Source organism: Zonotrichia leucophrys, chromosome 1A (assembly GCF_028769735.1).
Source record: "Zonotrichia leucophrys gambelii isolate GWCS_2022_RI chromosome 1A, RI_Zleu_2.0, whole genome shotgun sequence".
NCBI classification, from domain to species: domain Eukaryota; kingdom Metazoa; phylum Chordata; class Aves; order Passeriformes; family Passerellidae; genus Zonotrichia; species Zonotrichia leucophrys.
Genome location: NC_088170.1, coordinates 21911099 through 21932409, shown reverse-complemented (window position 1 = coordinate 21932409; position 21311 = coordinate 21911099). Strand labels below are relative to the sequence as shown.

Sequence of the window (21311 nt, the reverse complement as noted above, 5' to 3'; positions counted from 1 at the left end):
TCCCGGGTCATATGCCGGGGGCGGGGCGGGCCCGCGCGCTGCTGCTGCTCCGGCTCCGCGGCCGCTCCGCGCCTGTGGCGGCCCCGACCCGCCCGGCCCCGCCATGTCCCCCGCCGCGCTGCTCCGGGCGCTGCCGCTGGCCGCGCTGCTGCTGCTCGGCCCGGCGCGGGCAGTCCGGCAGGCGCGGAGGCCCAACGTGGTGCTTATCCTCACCGATGACCAGGACGTCTGCCTGGGCGGCATGGTAACCCTGCGGCGGGGGGCGCGGGGCTGGCGGCTGTGTGGCGAGGGGGGCTCGCCGGCCGCCCGGGTCGCGTACCTGGCTGTCGGACGGCGAGACCGAGCTCGGCGGGCGCGGTGTGGGCGAGGGTCGTTCGGGGTCGCGCTGGGCCCAGCCCGGAGCCGGGCAGGGGCTCGCTGCGGCCTCGGGCCGAGCAGCCCCGCGGAAGGAGCGTCGCGGTGGGGCTGGCACGGGTGGGACGAACCGCTCTGCGGGGCCGCGGGGCTCGGGGGGCCGGGGCCTCCCTGGAGCAGCCGCTGCAGATAGGTATTCCCGTAAACACCCCACACTTGGGCCCGCTTGTGCAATCGCTGTGGCCGCGCCAGGCCCTAGCGAGAAGGAAAGGGCACTCTTAGTGTCTTGCCGGGGTTGTTCCCAAAACCTGTGGTGTTGGGCCTTTATCCAGGCAGCCTGCTTCAAGTCCCTGGCTTCACCTGGCATCCTTGCATTTTTAGCTGATACCTTCTTGGTGCTTTCCTTTCAGACCCCCCTAAAGAAGACTAACGCTCTTATTGCCCAGATGGGAATAACCTTCGTAAATGCAGTAAGTGTTTGCATGAACGCTCTGAACTTCTGAGGCGTGTGCGTTTATGTATTTTGTATCATAGGTCATCTGAGATCTCAAAAAATGCTATCAGCTTTATGAAACCTGTAGATATGGATGTGAGGTTTTTAAAACTCAATTGCTACCTACTTTTAGGTCTCAAAGAAATATAACTTAAGGGGATGTTCAAAATCTGTAGTTTCACTTTCTGAAAGCACTTGTGCTCACTTCCTTAATCTGTAAAGTAAAACTGCGTTGTCTGAATATTAAAAGACACTGCTCAAAGCTTTCATCAGCTTCGTGCACAATGAAAAGTCACTTCACTCTTTTCATATTCTAGTGTACCTCCATGGCTAAAATAACGGAGTGAGTCAACGATCAGTATTTTAGTGGGTTCTTGCCTAGAAGAACACCATGTCCAGTCTAGTGGTGAGAAGTTGAAGGGCATGTGCTACAGAGGCCTGAAATTGGTTTCATGTGCAGTTTTTTACTAGTGAAAATACTGAAGATGTAATTCTGGGTGTCCAGGAAGAAGTAGGTTTGACTGTTTAATATATTAATCAACCTGTTAGCTGATATTTAAAAACTGTAAATTTTGGCATAAAATTGTTTTACTATCCAAGTCATAAATCTCCTCATTCTGTTTTTCCAGTATGTCCCCAGTGCACTTTGCTGTCCCAGTCGAGCTAGCATTTTAACAGGAAAATATCCACATAACCATCATGTCGTCAATAACACTCTGGAAGGGAACTGTAGCAGCAAGTTGTGGCAGAAGATTCAAGAACCATACACCTTCCCAGCACTGCTCAAAGCTATGTGTGGTTATCAAACATTCTTTGCTGGAAAGTACTTAAATGAGGTATTTGGGTTGGTTTTTTTTGCGTTTTTTGTGGTTTGTTGTAAGAGTCAAGTGCTCACTGAGGCAAATGTTCACTTGTATATGTGTGCTTTAGGTTTTTTGTCTTTTTAACTAGGATATAGTTTCTAGGAGTTCATAGTAAGATGTAAAATTCAGCACTGAAAGCTGTAAGGCTGTGTGTTCCTCTTGTGTGATGGAATTGGATTAGGAGCTGTATGAGCTACAGGGTTTTTAACAGCATGTTTGCTTTGCATCTCATGCTTTAAAACGGTGGTATGATAAAGCAATGGAACATGAATCTTCATAATAAAGCAATGGAACATGAATCTTCACAGCACACACAGATTTTTGTCTGCTGATGTTCCTGAGGCAGCAAGGGGAAGGGAAACTCAGCTGGCTTCCTCTGAGCATCCCTTGACTCAGCAGAGTCTCTCATGCCTGCAGTTAGGGGAGCCATGTAGATTGGAGAGGGCTGCCCTGAGAAAACCCCTTGTGTTGCTCTAAGGCACCCTCTGTTTTGAGTTTGGCACTGACTCAGCAGCTACTTTCCCTATTTTGCTATCTTAAAGGCTAGTTGTTGTAGATTATTTGGCACTGAAGTGACATTACTTGAAGTTCCTACCCCTCTTGGGGGAGGATGAAGGAGGCTGTTGGTCTGTGTGGAATTCTCTTTAGTATCTTGTGAACTGTTATCACAAAGCCTGCAAGTGTCTTGTCACATGGATGTTTGGATCACTGCTCATTATTTGATAAGTACACTATGTTCTCCAGGATCTCTGCATGTTCTCACATGCAGAAGGGAGCAGGGAGTAAGATTTAAATTTTACTGATGATTGCTAAGTTTTCAGTTACTGTCTAGTTATTGAACCCTGGTTTCTTTAATAGGCCCTCCATGTGTTTTTAGATGCATATATATGTGGTTTTCCAGATTCTGAAATTGAATTTGGCTTGACATGGTGTTGAATAAAGCACATGAATATGAAACATAATGTCTAGCTTTGATTCATCATAATTGAAACTGTGAGTCATGTTCTCTCTTTTTTTCAGTATGGAGCAGAAGATGCAGGGGGAGTAGGTCATGTCCCTCCTGGATGGAGTTTTTGGTATGCTTTGGTATGTGACTTTTTCTTTTTTTTTTTAACAACTTCATTTTGGTTGCTTTATAATCCAACTCATGTTCTATCTTTGCTAGTCATGAAAGAGCAGGAAAAGAACATCTAATGATTTAATGAAAATTTTCTTTCCCTTTTTCCTTAATTGTACATTTGATCTGTGGCTTTTACAAGGGGTACTCCTATTGAGTGCCTGGAGAAAAGAAAGCCATTTGTAAAGCCAGAGCAGTGTGAGATAGCGCTAAAACCAGTTTTGTTGTTGGAGACCACTTCTGAGAATTTTTGCAGTATCCTTATGGCAGATGCTCATAATCTATTTGACAAATGCTTGGGGGCAATTAATTTGGGTTATTTCAAGTAATCAACATGCATATTGCTTTGAATAAGTATCTCTGTCACTTTTTCACAGGAGAAAAATTCAAAGTACTACAACTATACTCTCTCAGTAAATGGCAAAGCACGAAGGCATGGCGAGAACTACAGTGTAGATTATCTGACAGATGTACTGGTAAGAAATTTTGTACTGTGTGGTACAGAAACTGCTTATGACCAGATAATGCCTCATGCTGGGGACTTGGGAAAGGCTGAGATAATTTATTAGGCTGTATTAATTTACAAATGGACAATTGTACTGTTGTGAGGGTGCGTGGCATTTATCAGCAAAGCAAGACCAAGTGTATTTGAAATGACAGGCTTATGTTTGAGCTGTGCAGAGGAAAGGGGTTCCAGCCATTTGCTGGCCAGTAGCCTCACTGAGGAGTTAATATTGAGTGCTGTGCTGCAGGAGAAACAGGTAGGCAGAGATTTAAATTACTTTATACAAGGATATGTTTCATTATAATATGCAACTTCTGTAACAGATTAACTGGGCCAGGATTTCAGTAGGAAGCATGTAAAAATAAACTTCACACCGTGTTTTGTTTCTTAGGTATTATGATGTGTTAGTATCTTGTAGTCTCCAACTCCATCAGTCTGATAACTAGTAAATATTAAAGCTTAATCAGTCCTTCTTAGTATATGAGGGCAATGTGTGGCTGATCAGGGGAGGTTTTAGCCTCTTTATCTGCATAAAATAAAGACAGGTAACAAAGATGTCAGATCCTTTAAGGAAGGATGGAAGAGTTACTTTAGCTCTCTTAAGGCCCTGTTTAGCAAGGGGCTGGGGGGAGGGGGGATTGTCCCCCGTCTGCCAAGCAGGAGTCATAATTTGATGTGCTATTACAGTGTATAGTAAAACTCACTAAAGCTCTTCTCTAGAAATGTCTCCTCCTCCAGTCTTGTAGTGTTTCATTGGCATCCTGAGGAGTTTAATTCCACTGGGGGCTCAGATATAGACAGCTGCTTACCAGCAACAGCACTGATTGATGTTTCTTAGGGTTCTGAACAGCTGTCTGATTAAATTTAGATTTACATTGTCTAAAACTAGATTGGAATTGATAAGCCAGAAGCGAGACTATCCTATTACAGGCATTGTACTGGGTTTTTTTGATCCTTCAGCAGCTCGTAAGCATTTTGTCCAACAGGTCATTGTTGCATAAACTGCTTATTTGTGGTATGTTACCTATTGATACAGCAGTGAATCACAATTTTCAGTGTGTTACTTTCTTCTTGTAGTTACCAAACATGTAACCAGCATTCCAAAAACAATGTTCAATTCATTTGCTGGGCAGTGCATAGGAATAAATTGCTTATGCAAAGTTCCTGTGTTGCGTGATGTGATGCTCAAGCTTTCTTGTATAAGGGCACCCTGGGTATTTGAGTCTGGTATTAAGCATCCAAACACCTGAATCTTTTTACTGCACTTCTCACATGTTGCAGTTTAAGCTCCTAATGAAATCAAAGTTTGCCACGCTATGAGTTTCTGAATGGTTCTTATCCTTTCTTGACTCTGCTGACGTATAACTGAAGTTGAGCCCTTGTTGCTTAGATGCTAAATTTAGAAGGAAGGAAGAGGGGAATTCCTGGTGTATTGTTTTTTTCCTAGAGAAAGAAAAGGATATCCAAAGGGGGGTGTATTAATCAGGCAGAAAAAAAATGTTGCAAGATTTGAATACTGAATAACTCATCTACAAGTAATACCTTTGAAGCTGTAATTTTAAAGGCTGACCTGGGGAAGTGAAAATGGAACTTGCAATTTCTTTTGACTTGCTCCTTGAAATTGTGTATAGGCTGAAACAAAATGAAAGTGCAGTGGTGTGAGTGCATTTTGGCACTGTTCTTCACCAGACCTCCTGTTTTTAACCCTTGTAATCTTGCAGCTTGCTGTAGAATGAGCACAGGCTATAAACAGTGGGGCTGAATTTTTTCAGAACTATTGCTATTTCTCAAGAAAGCTGAAGCTCTTAAACTGGGAGATGGCATCCTAAAGTCTCAGATTTGGACTGTGTTGAAGAAAGCTGTGATTTTACTTGATTAAACCAGAGTATAGGTGGATTTTGTTGTACTTGGAATAGGCCCAAACTTCTGATGAGCTTTCCAGGTCTAATTCATGCAAGGGTCTGAAGTAGAAAGTCGTTTGAAGATGTGAGAAAAATGATTTGTTTAATATGAGCCACTTGGGGCTATTTTTATTATGAACTGCTGTTCTAGACAGTTGTAGGTGAGCAAGCACTAAGTTTTTGAAGTAGTTTAAATGTTTGCAGTATTACCGAGCTCTAAATAAGTTATGAATGTCTAGTTTGGATTTGTCAAATAGTTGCTCTTTTCCTTTGAGGCATGACTTTTCTTCTCAATCAACACTGTTCACAGGCCAACATGTCATTGGACTTCTTGGAGTACAAATCTAATTTTGAGCCCTTCTTTATGATGATTGCAACCCCAGCACCGCACTCCCCTTGGACACCTGCTCCACAGTATACAAAGAGCTTTCAGAATGTCAGTGCACCAAGAAACAGCAATTTTAATATTCATGGCAAGGTAAGCTAACTAGCAAGAACCTGTGTGGGTTATTGTAGTTTGTGAGAGCAGAAGGCATGTTAGATTAGAATAGGCTTGCATGTTAGATTAGAATAGGCGAGTACTATGTCTACTTACTGGTTGTTCAGTCATGTTAAATCGGTGTGTGTCAGGGTCAGATAAGTTTGTTGTGACTTTGAGATATTTGCATGCTAATGTCTTGTAAAAAAACAACATAGTGGCAAAAGTGGTATGGTAGTACAATGGAATTATGATTGATAAAGACAAAAAGTGAATTCTGTGTCCCGTTTCTAGACTCTTTTGAAGCTCTTAAGAATTGATTAGGATTGCTCTTGGTATATTCAGGGGCAGGCATAGGTAATGTGCTACTCAAAGGCTTGGGTGAAAAATGGCAAGAGCCCTTTCTTCCTTCACACATCTGCTTGTGGATGGGGGTAGTCCATTCCTTGAGCTCATGGCAAAGCTTCCCCAAGGTGGAAGCATGTCAGGTTAATCAGAGGACTCTGGAATCATGAACCATAGGGCCCAGGGTTAGTGAGCTTTGAAAACTTGTTTGCTAAAATAACCTAGTGTTACAAATTCAGACATCCTTGTGACAGGGCAGTACCTTCTACTGCTGGCAGATATGGCCAGATATGGTCTAGTTCAGACTAATCTGCAGCTTACTCTGCCAGTGTGTGAACTTCTCAAGCAGTTAATTTGGTGAAAACTTACAGAAGTTTTGTATTTTTGATTCAAGTAATTTAAAATATAGAACACATTCCTGTTCAGTGTTTATTTGTTTAGCTTCAAGATTTGCTTCTTATCTTAAGACTGAGCTAATGTTGCCTAAATGCCTATCAGGAGCCCAGTTATACCTCAGGTCACTGTGACTCCTGTAGTACAGAATGAGACTTGTTTTTAGCTGAGGACTCTAGCTTGCAAAATCACCATGTGCTCATCAGTATGATAGAAAAACATGAATGAAAGGACAGAAAAGGGCTGCAGGCAGTAACAAATATTTTAGCCCAATTTTTTTAATTTCAAACTAGAGAGTGGGAATCAGATTGAGATTTTCTTCCATAAAGGGAGTCCAGATTTTGTCTTAAGACTCCATTACTGTAATAAAATGCTTTTAAAATAGTGATTTAGAAATAACTTGACCAGTGAAGTCAGCAGCTAGCAAAATAGGCACTGTGGAGTTCCCTTTTGTGATGTAAAAGCTCTGCCTGTGTCTGGTATAACACAGAACAAAGTGCTGGACTTAATGTTTGGCAGTTGGTATCTGTGGATGCAGCAGTTTTACTGGAGGAACAGACTAGCATTACCTTCCTTCCTAGACACAGCTAATGTGTGTTTCTGCAGCTGGCAGTGTTGTGGCCTTGAAGCCTAAATCTTCTTGCAACTTCAGTGTTTTCTAGAGCTGTACAGTTCTCTAGGGCAAGCATGATTCCTACAGTAGCAGTTAATATGGAAATAGGCTCAGACCCTCACTGATGTTGTAATGCTTGCTTGACAGTTGGATTAGTCTTGACTCCTAAAGAAATGTTGCCCCACTTCCTTGTACTGGATGTGGGCAAGAGCTACTAAGAGGAACCATTTAGGCAGAGTCTCAGCATGGAAAATAGGAATTAATCTCTTGTATGTCACTGGTCAGAGTCTGAGTTTAACTTCTGCTTTGGATCCTCAGCTAGAAATGGTAAGAAATGATCAGCAGCTTGGATTCCCAAGCAGAATTATTAATAGACCAGATGAGTTTTATCTAAGCTGTTCTAAAAGAGAAGTTGTTTAAGATGTGTTGGGTATCTCTCTTGCAGGCCTTGCTTTTCCTGCAGCAAAGTACAGTTGTGTTCTGATTCTTGCAACACACTGTATATTGTCTCAGTCTCCTAAAATTTCTCCAAGAATGGAGCTTAGGGAGGCAGCAGGATTGGTGGATTGCTTTGTATATAAGCGCTGAAAGAGACATGACAGGGAAGCAGATTTGAGAACTCTGAGTGAGTGTGGAGTTTATTGAAATCCACAAAGGTGTGGAGTGCTGTGTGAAGATTTTGAAGCTTCAGAGAAAGGTAAGAAGAATAAAATACTCAAAGAGGAGGATTCTGCTGCACTAGGTTGCTTATCCTGCCTGAGTTACCTGTGTGGTTGTGCTTTATGAAGCTCCTCTCCTAAGCACAGCCCCTGTGAAGGGAGCAGGTGCACTGGTGATGTTGCCAGCTCCTTTGTTCTCTGAAGGACTTCTGCTTAGCTGAAGGTAGGATTTGTGCTGTATTTCCTTACCTTTTCCTCTCTCAGCTGAGATCAGCTGTGTCTCTCCAGAGAATTGTTTTACAACTCCCATAAAAGAAACAGCTGAATGCAGCAGAATAAAGTAAACTGGGTACAGTATTAAGTCTCCATGCCAAAAATCTTTCCTTCGGTAGTCAAGAGCAGAAAACAGGGAACTTATATGAGTCACTTTGTTGTGAGTCCCTAAAGCCTGAGCCCTTCAGTCATTTGCTTGTGACAGGAGGGAAATTGCATAACAAGAGGCTCTACACAGAGGAGTGACCACCTAAATACAGCCTTAAGCTGAGGGTGATGAGTGGGTCATCTCTGACCTACTAAATGAAAAATGTAAAGCTGCCCCGACATGACTGTTCTCTTTGTTCTGATCCCCACTAATACTAACTTTCAGGTTGTTCACAACAGACCTTCACCTGTGTTTGTACAGCAGGTGACCCAGCTCAGACTGGTCCTTCAGTGTGGAAGTATCACTTTTTATATGAATTACTTCATCTCCATTACTTTGGGGGTGTATGTGAGGAAAGAAAGGAGGAGTTTCTAAAAGTTTGGAATACATCTAGAAGAATCCATGATGCTGCAGCTAAAGAAATGCTCTTGTTTTGGATTCAAAATCTAAATAAAATAATAATGTTCTGTTCCATTCAGTAGTTACCAGCCCTGATTTCTTGGATCTGATAGTGGTACTGTTAGATATTTGAACTCACCTGTTTATAACTTAGGTAATTCTAATTGCTTTGGGTGCAGGAGCTTTTGCCCATCTTGCTACCTGTTGAGATGCTCACCAATTTTAGTCCCAAAAGTACCTCAATTCTGACAACCAAGTCCAGTCTTACAGTGATGCTCAATGCTTCATATTGTTTTCCTCAGATCTGTCTTACACGATCACACTTTTACCTCTGAGAGAGCCTTCCCTAGATCCTTGCACAGTTTTCTTCCCTGAACTGCTTTGAAAAGATCCACATTTGTTTTCTTCACATCAAGGCTAAGCATAATGGAGCTGTACTGTATCTTAATCTTGAAACTTAGTTTTTACATGAACCAACAGGGAAAACCGAAGTCAGGTCAGTTTGATAGCATTGCCTGACTTTTTCACAGGAATTGTTTTTGTAATTGCTCTAAGAAAGGCTTAAAACCTGATACTTCTCCCATACTCTAATCTTTGTTGTTTTATTTGGTTTTTTAGAACAAGCACTGGTTAATTCGACAAGCAAAGACTCCAATGAGCAACTCTTCAATACAGTTTCTTGATGATGCTTACAGAAAGCGGTAAGAATTTTTCTTACCTGTTGCTTAAGGTTTCTAATCAGAATTTATAAGGTGTGGATTTTTAAAATAAGTTGTAGTAAGTCTGACAATTGATATCAGATTACCTCTAATAACAGTTGATATCAGATTACCCCAATAGTTCTCTGGCACTTGTCTCAGAAGACCTCATGACTTTGTTTACATTTTGCAAATAAACTTTGGCTTCAGAAATACTGTGTTCACAAATGCTGCCACTATTTGTCACAAAAAAGACCAATTGCACCTGATCTCTCTATTGCTTTTCTTTCAGTCCACCACAGGGTTTTATTTAAAAATGGCCTTACCGTCTCCTTCACTTAATTCCAGTTTCTTGCATGATGTACATCAAATGTAGTTGATCTGTCTGCCAGCTAATCTGATTTATTAATCTTGTCTCTCAGTCTGTATGTGGGAATGCCTGACTGGCCAGGTGAGGTGCTAGATTCCTTTTTATGAAGGGGATGTGGTGAATAATGTGCAGATATGACTTGTTCCCTTTTTTAATAAAGAGCAAGGGTATTTGTTTGCACCACAGATGCTTTCTTTAAATGTTTTGAAGCAAACATTACCTAAAGTGTTGATCTTCGTTTTGAGCTGTTACCAGGCATTATCTTGTGACTTTGGAGATGGAAACCCAAGATTTTTCAGACTTTGGCTTTACAAAGCATGAAGGTGAAAATTATGCATCAGCATTTTAAGCTGAGAAACAGCAGAATCCAAGATTTGAATAGCTGTACTTGATTCAGCCTGATACTAGTCTGTAGAGGGTGGTGGAAGCAATCACTTTTCTTAGCAGCAAATCCCATGACAAAGAAAAGAACTTGTAGAAGTTGGAGGCTTTAGATACACTGAAATAATGGACCCTAACATTACTTGAGTAATACAAAACAGCTGGTACAGTTTTCAAGCAGAAAGGATCCCATAAAGACAACTAAATTCATGGTTGATTTTCATTTTAATATTAAACTACATATAAAGAACTAATAACAATTGACCTTGCAGGAGATAACTGACTTTGTCACTATGTTGCTTCAAGGTTGGTCTTCACTGTGTCCAGATAAGGAGTAATCAGCATTTTGATGTCTTTCACAGACACTACAGAAATCAACAAGAACTGAGGACAAACATTGTATTTCTATCTTTAATTGCAGCCTTTAAAATAGTGTAGTAGTCTATGATGTTTGTTTTCAGAATTTGTAAACAAAATAATTCACTTACAGTGCATATGCTGCTGACTGGAAGCAGGATATAAGTGTCCTACTTGCAGTCAGGGTTATCCCAAATTATTCACACTCAAATGTGAAGTACTTTGTTTCTGTATAGGTGGCAAACTCTGCTGTCAGTAGATGACCTGGTAGAGAAACTCGTGAAGAAATTGGAAGTGAATGGAGAGTTAGACAACACATACATCATTTACACATCAGACAATGGCTACCACACTGGTAAGATTTTCACTGCTTACTGCTTATTTGTAGAGGAATTGCATAACCCTTCACCCTCATGACCACTCCAGAAAATGGGAACAGCAGCTGTGGAAAGCTATAGATGTCAGAAGTACTGATTCAAATTGTGAAACAATCTGGGGTTGCAGTGTGGGGTGTTTGGGATTTTATTGTTATTTTTGGGGGGCTTTTTGGTTGTGGATTTCAGCATTAATTTCTACCAGTGTATCCTGGTATGCATAAAATTAGGACAGAAATAAAGGAAGGGTCTCTGTGTTCTGTTGGAAGAGTTGGTATAAGAGGGTTATCCAGTAAAAATGTCAAAGACTTGTCTGTATCATGTTGTACAACTAAAAGTGCAGTATCTAAGCTGTTAAGCTTTGTAAGATATGGCTTATACTTTGAAGTTATCTCTGCTGTCCTCCAATTTGTTAATATAGTTCAGGTTAACAACCTCTCTTCTTTAAAAATGGGCTGGTGGTAATAAAGTGCCCATAACAGAGGGGATGGAACTAGATGATCTTTGTAAGGTCCCTTCCAACCCAAACCACACTATGGTAACACAAGGCTGATAATGTAAACAAGAAGCCATTTAACTTTTCCATCTTGTCTTGTTTAGGCCAGTTTTCCTTGCCAATAGACAAACGGCAGCTCTATGAGTTTGATATCAAAGTTCCATTGCTTGTTCGAGGACCAGGGATAAAACCAAATCAGACAAACAAGGTAAGAAAAAAGCAAAATCCCAGTAGAGATTCATTTTTAATGTTGTTTCACAGTTACCACTTTAGCTGCTGATTTGTTGCCCTGCATACATATGTATCCATAAAATGAAGTACACAGAGTGGAAGAAAGTGCAAAGGCCTCCTCACAAAAAATCTGTCTGTTCCTGCTTGAATCAAATAAAGCCATTGAAGGCCACAAAAGTAAATTAATTTTGAACTCACTTTCCAAATTCCCTGCCACTGCTTTTCAATGTTACAGGGTTCATTAGCCCATAAAAATGAAATTAGGTAGTGTTTAAGATAGGTTCTGAACTTCTGAAGTTAAGTTCTTCTCATCCTGCAGATGCTTGTTGCAAATATCGATTTGGGTCCCACTATTCTGGATATTGCGGGATATGACTTGAATAAGACCCAGATGGATGGGATGTCACTGTTGCCACTGTTGGTAAGTAGGGACAGGGGTAGTAACCTGTAGTTCTTGCAGGGGTAATTCTTCAAAGCCACTGTTACTTCCTTTGATAGATTAGGTTGTCTCATAACCCAGATTCTTCCTTTGATGTTGTTTTCAAGTGGGATGCTCATAGCTGAGTAAAAAAAGTAGGTATGTTTCAATGCAGATATGTTTTCATAAGTGCTACAACTTTGTGGTCATATTCTAATAGAAAGTTGTGTCATCCTTTGGATAATTCTCACATTTGTAATAATACCTGTTTTGAAGCCTGTATTTTGTTTCCATCTTGCATTCTCCTTCCCCTTTTTCTTAGCTTTTCTCAGCATAGGAATAGGAGAAAAACAGACTGTTCTCATTAAATCTTTGGTTTGACTCCATTTTCAGTAGAACTGGTGTTTCCTGCCAAACTCTAGAAGAGTGCATGTGGTTTTATAAAGTAAACTTGACCTTTCTAATAGGTGAGCAGAAGCCTATTTAAATAAAGCTGCTTGCAGGTGATCTGTTTAGTTTTAATTAAATTTAGTCTATAAATTGAAGGCAGCTTACTTGGAAAGTAAGCTTGGAAAGATCATCCAGACTTCAAATGGTGCTTTGCTCTTTAAACCTTGTATCCAAACCTTAAGCTGTTCTTTAGACAGAAGCAGGTAAAAGGCACCTGTTCTAAACTCTGGTGGAATCAAATTTGAAACTCATTGTTTTGCTGCATATGCCTGTGGTGGTGCTGTGTATTAACTGTAAACTTTCATCTTCCTCTGTCTTTTAAAATGCAGCTACAAATAGACCAGCTTAAAACCTAGTTGTTTCTTAAAGCTGTTTCTTTTTTTGCTTGGTTGGTTTTTTGCCAAGGGTATCTTTTTTCCATCTGTTGTGGTAATGTGATACAAATCAAAGGGAAACAGCCTTGTTGCAGGGATCTTGTCTGTAGGATAGCAGTATTTGGTCATGTGGCTCCTCCTTGGTATTACTGCATGATCTTTACAAATTGAAGACAGTATTTTAAACCCTCACAGGACGGTGTACTAATATTTTTGGTTTAATCTCTGTCTTTCAGTTACACAAGACCTTCTAACCTAAAGCTAATTATTTAAGACTGATACTGCCTAGTGTAAGCAGTGGACAGTGTTAGTGTTATTCCAAGCATGGAGAATTTTTTCTATTTCACGTTACAGTAGATACTAAGTTGTGTTAACCTCTTGTAGAGAGGAGACAAAAATGTCACGTGGAGATCAGACTTCTTGGTGGAGTACCAAGGAGAAGGATACAATGGCAGTGATCCTACCTGTCCCGGCCTGGGACCTGGAGTTACAGTAAGTAAGACACGATCTGTTAATATTAGGGACTAGCTGCTGAATTAAACCTGTTTGTGTGGGCTAACCTCGTTCTGCATGGAAGCTCCCAGTGTGTTGGTAAGTAGGAGCCAGCCCTGTAACTCCCATGCAGCATTTCACAATTGAAAGGAGATGTCCAGCCATGTGGAACTGGCACGTTCATATGACCAGAGAGATCACAAAAACCCTTTCAGTGGCAATCTATGGAGCCTCAGGGCGGAGACTGATGCATGAAGGTGTGGGCTTAAGTCAAGTGTGTGACAATGACATAATGTTCTTTCTAAACTTTCAGTAACTTGCACAATTACACAATTCTTGTTTGTGATTATTATTTAAGTCACTAGTTACTCTAAATTGAAGCAGTTTGCTTTGCTTTACTAAAGTAAAGCATCCCATTGGTGCTGTCTTCAGTAGTGTATTGTGCTGTTCTCTTCTGTGTATGTACATTTGTTTCCCAGACAAAATGCACTTAGTCATGGTGAGTTTAATAACAACACTGAGTTTTTGCTTAAAATCCCCAGTGGAAATTTGCATGTGTTAAATTAAGATCTGGGTGTTCATCTGTTAGCTGCAGTTAGCATGAGCTGGTACAGACTCTAGGAAAAGTTCGTCTTCTGCCCTGAAGTTTCTGTTTGCTGCTTGCCTCACAGCACTGCTTCCCAGACTGTGTGTGTGAGGATTCCTATAACAACACGTATGCCTGTGTAAGGACCCTGTCAGCTGCCTGGGACCTGCAGTACTGTGAGTTTGATGACCGGGAGGTAAGTCTGTCTGACTAGCACATGTCAGCTGTGCACAGCCTGCGTCTGTCTGCACTCTTATCAGCTCTCAAGGCTGACTGCCATTGCTTGCAGGATAAACACTCAAGCACTTATCTCCTATTGTGAATGTTTGACCAATACTATAGTTGAACTGCAGGGTTTTGGGAAGAAGGGAGAAAAAGGGGTGTGGGAGGGGAGTGAGGCCTAAACTATGATTATCACCTTCTGGTATCACTTAACAGCCTCACAGGGAGTTGTGTTGAGCTGGTTTCAGTTCTCTCTCTTAGCCTAGCTCCATGTAGCAGTCTCTTTTAAGCAACAAATATTTTCTGATACCATAAACACAGCAGAGGTACAGTGTTTACCTCTTTTACTTGGAAAGACCTGAAATTCCAGGTTAATAATTTCTTACCTATTATTTCCTTGTTTGTCTGGCAAAAACAGTGGTGAAGTTACAACTGTGAGAAAGGTCTCTGACCTTATCTCGAGTAGTTTGGGTATGAGGGACACAACGTCCCCCCTTCAGAGGCTGCTCAGGTTTCTCTGTGGGAGCACGTGCTGTATGTACAAAAGGTGGTGTGTCACGGGGCTGATCTTGAGTTGTGCTTGTTTGCACACAGCTGCTCCAACATGCATGTGGGGCTCGAGGCAGCTGAGTCACAGATCTAACAAACTGTGCTGGCAGCAGCTGTGCAGGCACTGCATGAGCAGCAGGTATGCCCAGTAACAAGTACCACACAACATGTTGTATGCTAGTCTACAATGAGCAGCTTAAGCCAGGGGAGGAAATCCCACAAGATGTTTTTGCAGTTAGTGTCAAAACTGTACAGGAAACCAAAATATCAATTAGCAGACCCTGGACTTCAGTTTTCCCCTTTCTGACAAATGATGATCAAGTTAAACAAGTCTTGTGGATTTCTTTGTAAAAGTAGTCTCCAAAGTTGACTCAGTAATACTCTTCATGTCACTTTGGGATTTTTCTACTAAGAATGTATGGCTGTTGCATTTTTGGGTCACTCTGCATACCTGAGCTAGGTGGAATAACACCAACAGTATGGGAAAGGTGCAACAATGTGGCTTCTATAACCTTGCTGTGAACCTTGTAAGAAAAAGGCCAAAGTCTGTCCGATATGTCTTTGTCAGAGTTAGACACAACTCAGCCAGTTTTTATCAGTATCATCTGCAGTCAGGCCTCCTACTCTAGCACAGACAAAGCCACAGCTAAATTCTTGAGATACTGTTGACCAGTATTTGTCCCACAGAAGTGTCTAGAGATTTAATGTACCAAAAAACAAGTCTGCCCTAAAATCCTCCAGACAAAACTCAAAGTACATGCACACAGAATAAGCTTTTTCTGTTTGAGGCTGTAGCATTCTTGTATTCAGCTGTTTTGTACATGAAGAAGTTAAGACATTTGTCTGGGTATGATAGCTCTAAGTAGCTAATGAGTATAGAATGTTGATGTGGTGGTCATGAAATAAAGTTGTTTTGACATCCATTAGTGAAAAGACTGCCAGCTTAGGCAAGGCCTCTTACTGTAGTCTTACAGTCATAAGAAAATGTTGGAAAAGAATCTGCTGTGGCAGGTGAGTACTTTAGGTGAAAGTAAAAACTTCCAACAAAACTGTGCTACAGCAAAACTTTGCTTGCACACTGTCCTGTCTTTGACCAGGCAGCTGCATGGCTGAACACAGCTTATGTGTGGGGCTGCTGCAGCAGAGTTCAGACTAACATCTGAGACTGTGTGCTGCCATAAAGCATTCTTCCCAAATAATATGACTGTTAATTAGCATTCAGGACTTAATACAGTGCAGGAACTTTCTTCTACAGGTGTTTGTGGAAGTGTATAACTTGACTGCAGATCCACACCAGATCAATAACATTGCTAAAACAATTGATCAAGAAATTCTAGAGAAGATGAACTATCGACTAATGATGCTGCAGTCCTGCTCAGGAGCAACCTGCCGCACACCAGGTGTCTTTGATCCAGGGTAAGCACTGTAACACTTCATTGCTGTAACACTTGGAAATATAACTATGTAGTTTTTAAATTCAGCCTTTATAGAGGGTTTTTGTGATGTACATACTGGCTTTTTAATAGAGATGTTTTCTTGATGCTGCTATTTTTTAATGGTTAATCTGTATTTTAACTTACCATGTATAACTTTGATGATTTGATGCTAGTACTTTAATGTTGTCAGACATTGTTGACTTAGCACAACTGTACACTTTAGCTATTTTGAATAGTCAAGAGACTGACCTCAGGTTTGTCTGCAAACCAGGAAAAGTTCTGCTTGTTTCTGTAGGGAGATATTTTCCAAGTACTAGCTCTGATTGTTCCTGGAGATGCTGTATGCAGGAATGTTTCCTGCAGGACCTGACCTATCTGTATTACCTGTTGGAAGTAAATAGCATTTGTGCCTCAAAACTCAGTCACTGATCATTTGCACCAAAGCTTTTTAAAGCAGTATTTAAAATGTCCTTATAGTGTCCTTAAAGTGCTGCATAAGTTTGTCATTTGGGACAGCAAAGCTTTCTGTTAGAATGTAGCTCCTGAATGCTTGATGCCATACATGCCCCTGTGCTGCCCATACATTGTAGCTGGGATTTATTTCCTTGGAGACTCGGCTTCTGTTTGCACGTTGTTACAGTTTATCTGTTGTAATAGCGCTGCTGTGTACTGCTGAGGAAGCAGCTTCTCCCACAGCCTTGCAGCAGAGCTCTTCCAGCACCAAGGCCTGTGGAAGTGCTGGTCCCTGCAAGCCCAGCAGCTGACACCGACTCTGTTCCTCTCTGCAGGTACAGGTTTGACCCACGGCTCATGTTCAGCAATCACGGCCTGCGGGCTCGGAGGTTTTCTGCACAGTTCTTGTAAAACCCTGAAGGGCCTCTTGCAATGGGCTCCCACAAACCAGTTCCTCCAGTGACTGCAGCAGGTCTGTCTCTGTTAACTTTCGCTGATTACAGCTGGAAGACTTCTAATGGGCTTTTCAAACCCTGTTTGGAAGGAAACCCCTTGTCTTTAGCTGGTTGCCTTGTGCAATATATATATTTTACAGCTGAACTCTAACTGTAAATTGTTAGATACAGCTAATCTGTCTTGCTCAGATCGTTGATTACCACCTTTGTCTTTCAATTACCTTTTCATATCACAGGCACAGAGGTGAACCTATGTCTATGAATCTGAACAGTTTATTTTGTTCTAAAAAATAAGTAAATGTGTATTTGAGGCAGGTTAGATAGGCAGGTGCTATTGCACAGTAATGCTCACCCATATTCAGTGTCACAGACCTTGTTAAAATCTGTGCTTAATTATAGGTTTCCTGTATTGAGCTCCAGGCTGTTAAGGACAATAGCAACCTAGCCCAAAAGAGAGTAGGAGGGCATTAGTCAAAAGTGTAGGATCTGAGTAGCAAGTGTCTTGTACAGAATTAAAATCCATCTACTAAATAGTCTCTTTCAATGAGACCACTTCGAGATGAGACCAATGAATTTTGTAGGACAGCTTTGGTAGCTTGCAAATAAGAATGTAATTTCAGTCTCCTGGTTTTAAATGCTAGGCTGGGTTACTGTGTACTACTGAAAAACCTTTTAGGGTTTTAGACTGACTTCCTAGTGAGTTAAGAGACTGTTGATACTAACAAGAATTCAAGTAAGTGTGCCTGTGCTTTGAGTTAACTCTTCAGTCTGTTTTAATACACAAACAGAAGTAATACTAAAATAAACAAAATCCAACAACCAGGGTACCACAGTAGAGGTGATCTGTTTCTAACCTCCAAATGTCTTGAATTGTCTAACTTCTTATGTTGATTAGATTCTTGAAGGTAAATTATTTTGAAAGCAACTAGGTAAAAATAAATCATAGAATCATTGCTCACTAGACATTAGGCTAAGAGCTATTTTAGGCAGTTTAAATGCTTCATAGAGTGTTGCTTTTTGATTGAGACCTAACTACTTGGAACCTTCAAAAAGTGGCCTTCACACCAAAGGTCTGCATGGCAGAAGTCACTTGGTTTCCCTCCAAAAGGGTGATGTCTTTTCAGCCTTCTGATTAGGCTTATCTGAAATGCAGCCATCATGTGCACCCAATTTTCTTCCTAAATCTTGGAAAAACACATAAACTTGCATTACCATGTAACTTCTGTATAGATTCACTGGCAAAACACCATCTGGAAACACTGAATTATGGATCTTCTGCAAGACAAGTTGTGTTGCTTGTGGGCAAATCAACTCTGCTTTCAGGCATGATAATCATTCCCTTATCAAACAAACTGTAGTAAAACTACTTAGTGTTCAGTTATTTCACATCTCTTTCCCCTGTAGAGAGCATGATTATTTTAAATAATCATTAAGTAGGCAACAAAGTATGACTCAAAACTGTGAAGATGCATACCCCAGTGTGCAGATCCACCAACTGGATACAAGCAATGCTACAATAAAATAAGTTGAATTTTCTTGGCTTTTAGTTCTGAGGCACAGAAGTCCTTAGTGTAGCTTAGAATTGCCAACTTCTGTGGTGGTCTACAGGTTTGATTTTTACAGAACTTTTGTTTCAAATCTCTCAGAAGTGACCAAATATTTGGAAGAAAAAAAAGCTTGAAAGGTAATGTTTCAGCTGAGGCATCTGTATAAATGCAGAGGGTTTTGGATAGTCAGACTCCTTACATGCTTTCAAAAAACTCAGGACTTTTTTTTTCTCTCAACTACAGCTGTAGCTTTATCCTGCGTTTTGTTTCGCAAGCTTTAGTATTGGCCATCAGTTTCCTTTATCCACTGTTTTGTCTCTAGAAACCAAACCAAAGCTGTCTTCATGCCCCCAAGGGTTTTCTTACTGAGCTCATGTAGGTAGTGTTTTGCTTGGAGAATTCTAGCAATTCAGACCTGTTCTTTGTTTAAACTTCATTTTGGTAGCTGTGTGGAGGCCAGTGTGAAATACATGGGCTGCTGCACATTAAACCCTCATCAGTCCTATCAAATCTGGGTCCTACATCAAGTTTCTGCTTAAGTTTCAGTGCAAGTAATGTGCATTTTGTTGCTCCTTATTAGAAAAAAAACTTTTTTATGAGTACAGAAATGTAACTATAATACAGTCTTTTCTTAAAGTGATTTTAAGCCCTAACAAGGACATGTTCTTTTGAGTTAATTTATTTTTTGCCTAATTAGTAATATGGAAGCTGACAGAATTGATGCAGATTATTCAGTATGAGTGACCAGATGTTTTACCCAAATTAATACTCTTGCTGTCTGCACATACCTGTAAAGCATTTAATTGCAAGGCTTAGTAGTTTAACACACTCACTGTCAGAGAACCACACTATACCTGAATTCTGGCCTAGGTAGTAAATGTTCTGGTAAACTGAAATTCAGAATTAAATTAATCAGTCCTTATGTAGTGGGTTAGGAGAATATTTGATTCACTCCCACTTCTGATAAAGTCTTGAAAATCGTTAAGCATGTAGTTAAAGGAAGAACAGGAACCAAGAGCTGCCTGCCTTCCATTGCTTTTAGAACAGTTTATCACTTGTGTCTGTTGCCATAAAGCAGTTAATTCTGAGTATTTTTACAGCCACAAATGAACAGTGTTAATTCTTATCCTTGATAATTAAAAAAACCACTATGAAGGATCTTTGACTCTTATCCAGATCTAATTCCCAACTAAGTTATTTGGAAACTAAATGGTCTTTCTGGATATTCCCTTTCATGTGTTATTTGACCACGGCTGCATCTATACCTGGTCATGGAAGGCATTCATGTTAAATGTACAGAGTTTTAAATAAAGGGCCTTACTGGTACAGAGTTGAGATTAAATAAAATGTGATCATGTTTTTTTACTTTTTAAAAAAAATCATTATTATCAAAAGCAGAGCTGTGGTTTTTTTTTTTTAATGATCTGATCTGGTAAAGTAGATACTATACAGGGAGAAATACAGTTAATAACCTCCTTATGCTGCCATAAATCAAACCAACACTCATTATCATCACTTCAGCATAAGCGAATACAGCCAGAACCTGCTTACCCAGTGTGGGCCCAGAAAACTGGGCTTCTTCATTCTGGGGAATGAAGCTGTAGCAGGAACATGTACATGGAAACACACACCCAAAGCAGCTATAATACCTTTTCAATCAAGTTAAATTTGAGACTTATTCATCAAGCTGATTACAGTATATGAACATAATGAAACAGCTGTCATTATTGTGATTCAATTAAAATGAATTATCTTTGTATGTCTCTCTGTATGTGAGCATACTTTGCTGTAGCATGTTGTGAGTATATTTCTGCTGTTTTGAACATCTGTTTAGAAAGTGCCCTTCCAGAGGACCCTGTTCACTGCTGCACTTTTGAAGAAAGAAAAAATAAACTGCCTATCAAACTTCCTATCTTTGTTACTGAGCTTGAGTCAAACTTTCCTACAGGAATAAGCTGTGTCATGTGTGTAATGGCTGAATTCCTATTTTATAAGCCCTTAAAAGCCTCTGCTTTACTGCCTCCTGCCTATAATGGGCTACTTCATATGGCCACAGGGAATCTTAGTAGTGTGTAGCAGGACAGCACCTGACTACTTTACACCAGGAAGAAATCCTGAGGTGAGGGAACAAAGTGAAATAGAACCTGTACTTGCTTGCATTTCCTTGGAAACTGGTGTAGTTGAAGAGATGGAAAACGGAGAGCACAATGGAGAAACTGCTGTTCATAATTAAAAGTAATATGTTCTGCCCCAGGAAAGAGGAAGAGTGAAATCCCATGTGAGGCTTTTTCCAAAATGGGAACTGTGACCAGCAGTAAGATACATGCTACTTCTTCACCTCACTCCCTGTTACAGAGCTGAGTTTGTTGGATGAATCTGCTTAAAAATACTACATACATTTCCTGCACTGTAGAAGGTGGTGACTTGGTACACCTTTAACCTGTTTAAGTCTGAGACTTTCACAAGCTGTTAAAACATGTATTTCTGCATTTTATTTGTATTTCTGCTTAACCACGTGGTATCAGTTTCACTTCTCCTTCAGCAGGGAGGTAGCAATATTCCATTAAGCAGACAAAAATATTTAATGGCTGCCTGCACATTGCTTGCTTTCTTTTGATGTTCCAGCTTATGAAAACTATAAAGTTTACTGTAACACCACAAGAAAGGGCAGCTCTGTATTAGACATTCCCATCACTGACAGCCCAAGTGACACTACCATCAATCATGGAAGCTTGCCACATCTTCTTGTCATTAATTTCTAAGAACAAGCCACATTTGTGAAGAAAATTGCTGTTACAAGGCTAAAGGAAATCACCTGTTTTAGAAAAAGAAATACACAGCCTTAATATTTCATTCAAGGGATGGAGCAAGGGAATTCCAT

At 40.6% G+C, this 21311-nt stretch overlaps 1 protein-coding gene across 1 annotated transcript; it reads left to right on the top strand.

Moving 5' to 3' along the window:
- Positions 1-17: 17 nt before the first annotated feature.
- On the top strand, positions 18-20340 carry GNS (glucosamine (N-acetyl)-6-sulfatase). Its single transcript, XM_064701867.1, has 14 exons — positions 18-244; positions 765-824; positions 1477-1683; positions 2731-2796; positions 3205-3303; positions 5544-5711; positions 9160-9242; positions 10584-10702; positions 11322-11425; positions 11768-11869; positions 13075-13182; positions 13854-13964; positions 15795-15955; positions 16764-20340. Exons 1-14 carry the CDS (start codon positions 104-106, stop codon positions 16837-16839), a joined length of 1605 nt encoding a protein of 534 aa, XP_064557937.1. The 5' UTR covers positions 18-103; the 3' UTR covers positions 16840-20340.
- The last annotated feature ends 971 nt before the right edge of the window (positions 20341-21311 follow it).

What these genes read in the sequence shown, in the direction of transcription:
- GNS (XM_064701867.1), top strand. Translation starts at nt 104, where the DNA reads ATGTCCCCCGCCGCGCTGCTCCGGGCGCTGCCGCTGGCCGCGCTGCTG. An exon ending in GGAGTTTTTGGTATGCTTTG is followed by an intron (nt 2,797 to 3,204) that starts GTATGTGACTTT and finishes ACTTTTTCACAG; the next exon opens with GAGAAAAATTCAAAGTACTA. An exon ending in GCCTGGGACCTGGAGTTACA is followed by an intron (nt 13,183 to 13,853) that starts GTAAGTAAGACA and finishes CTTGCCTCACAG; the next exon opens with CACTGCTTCCCAGACTGTGT.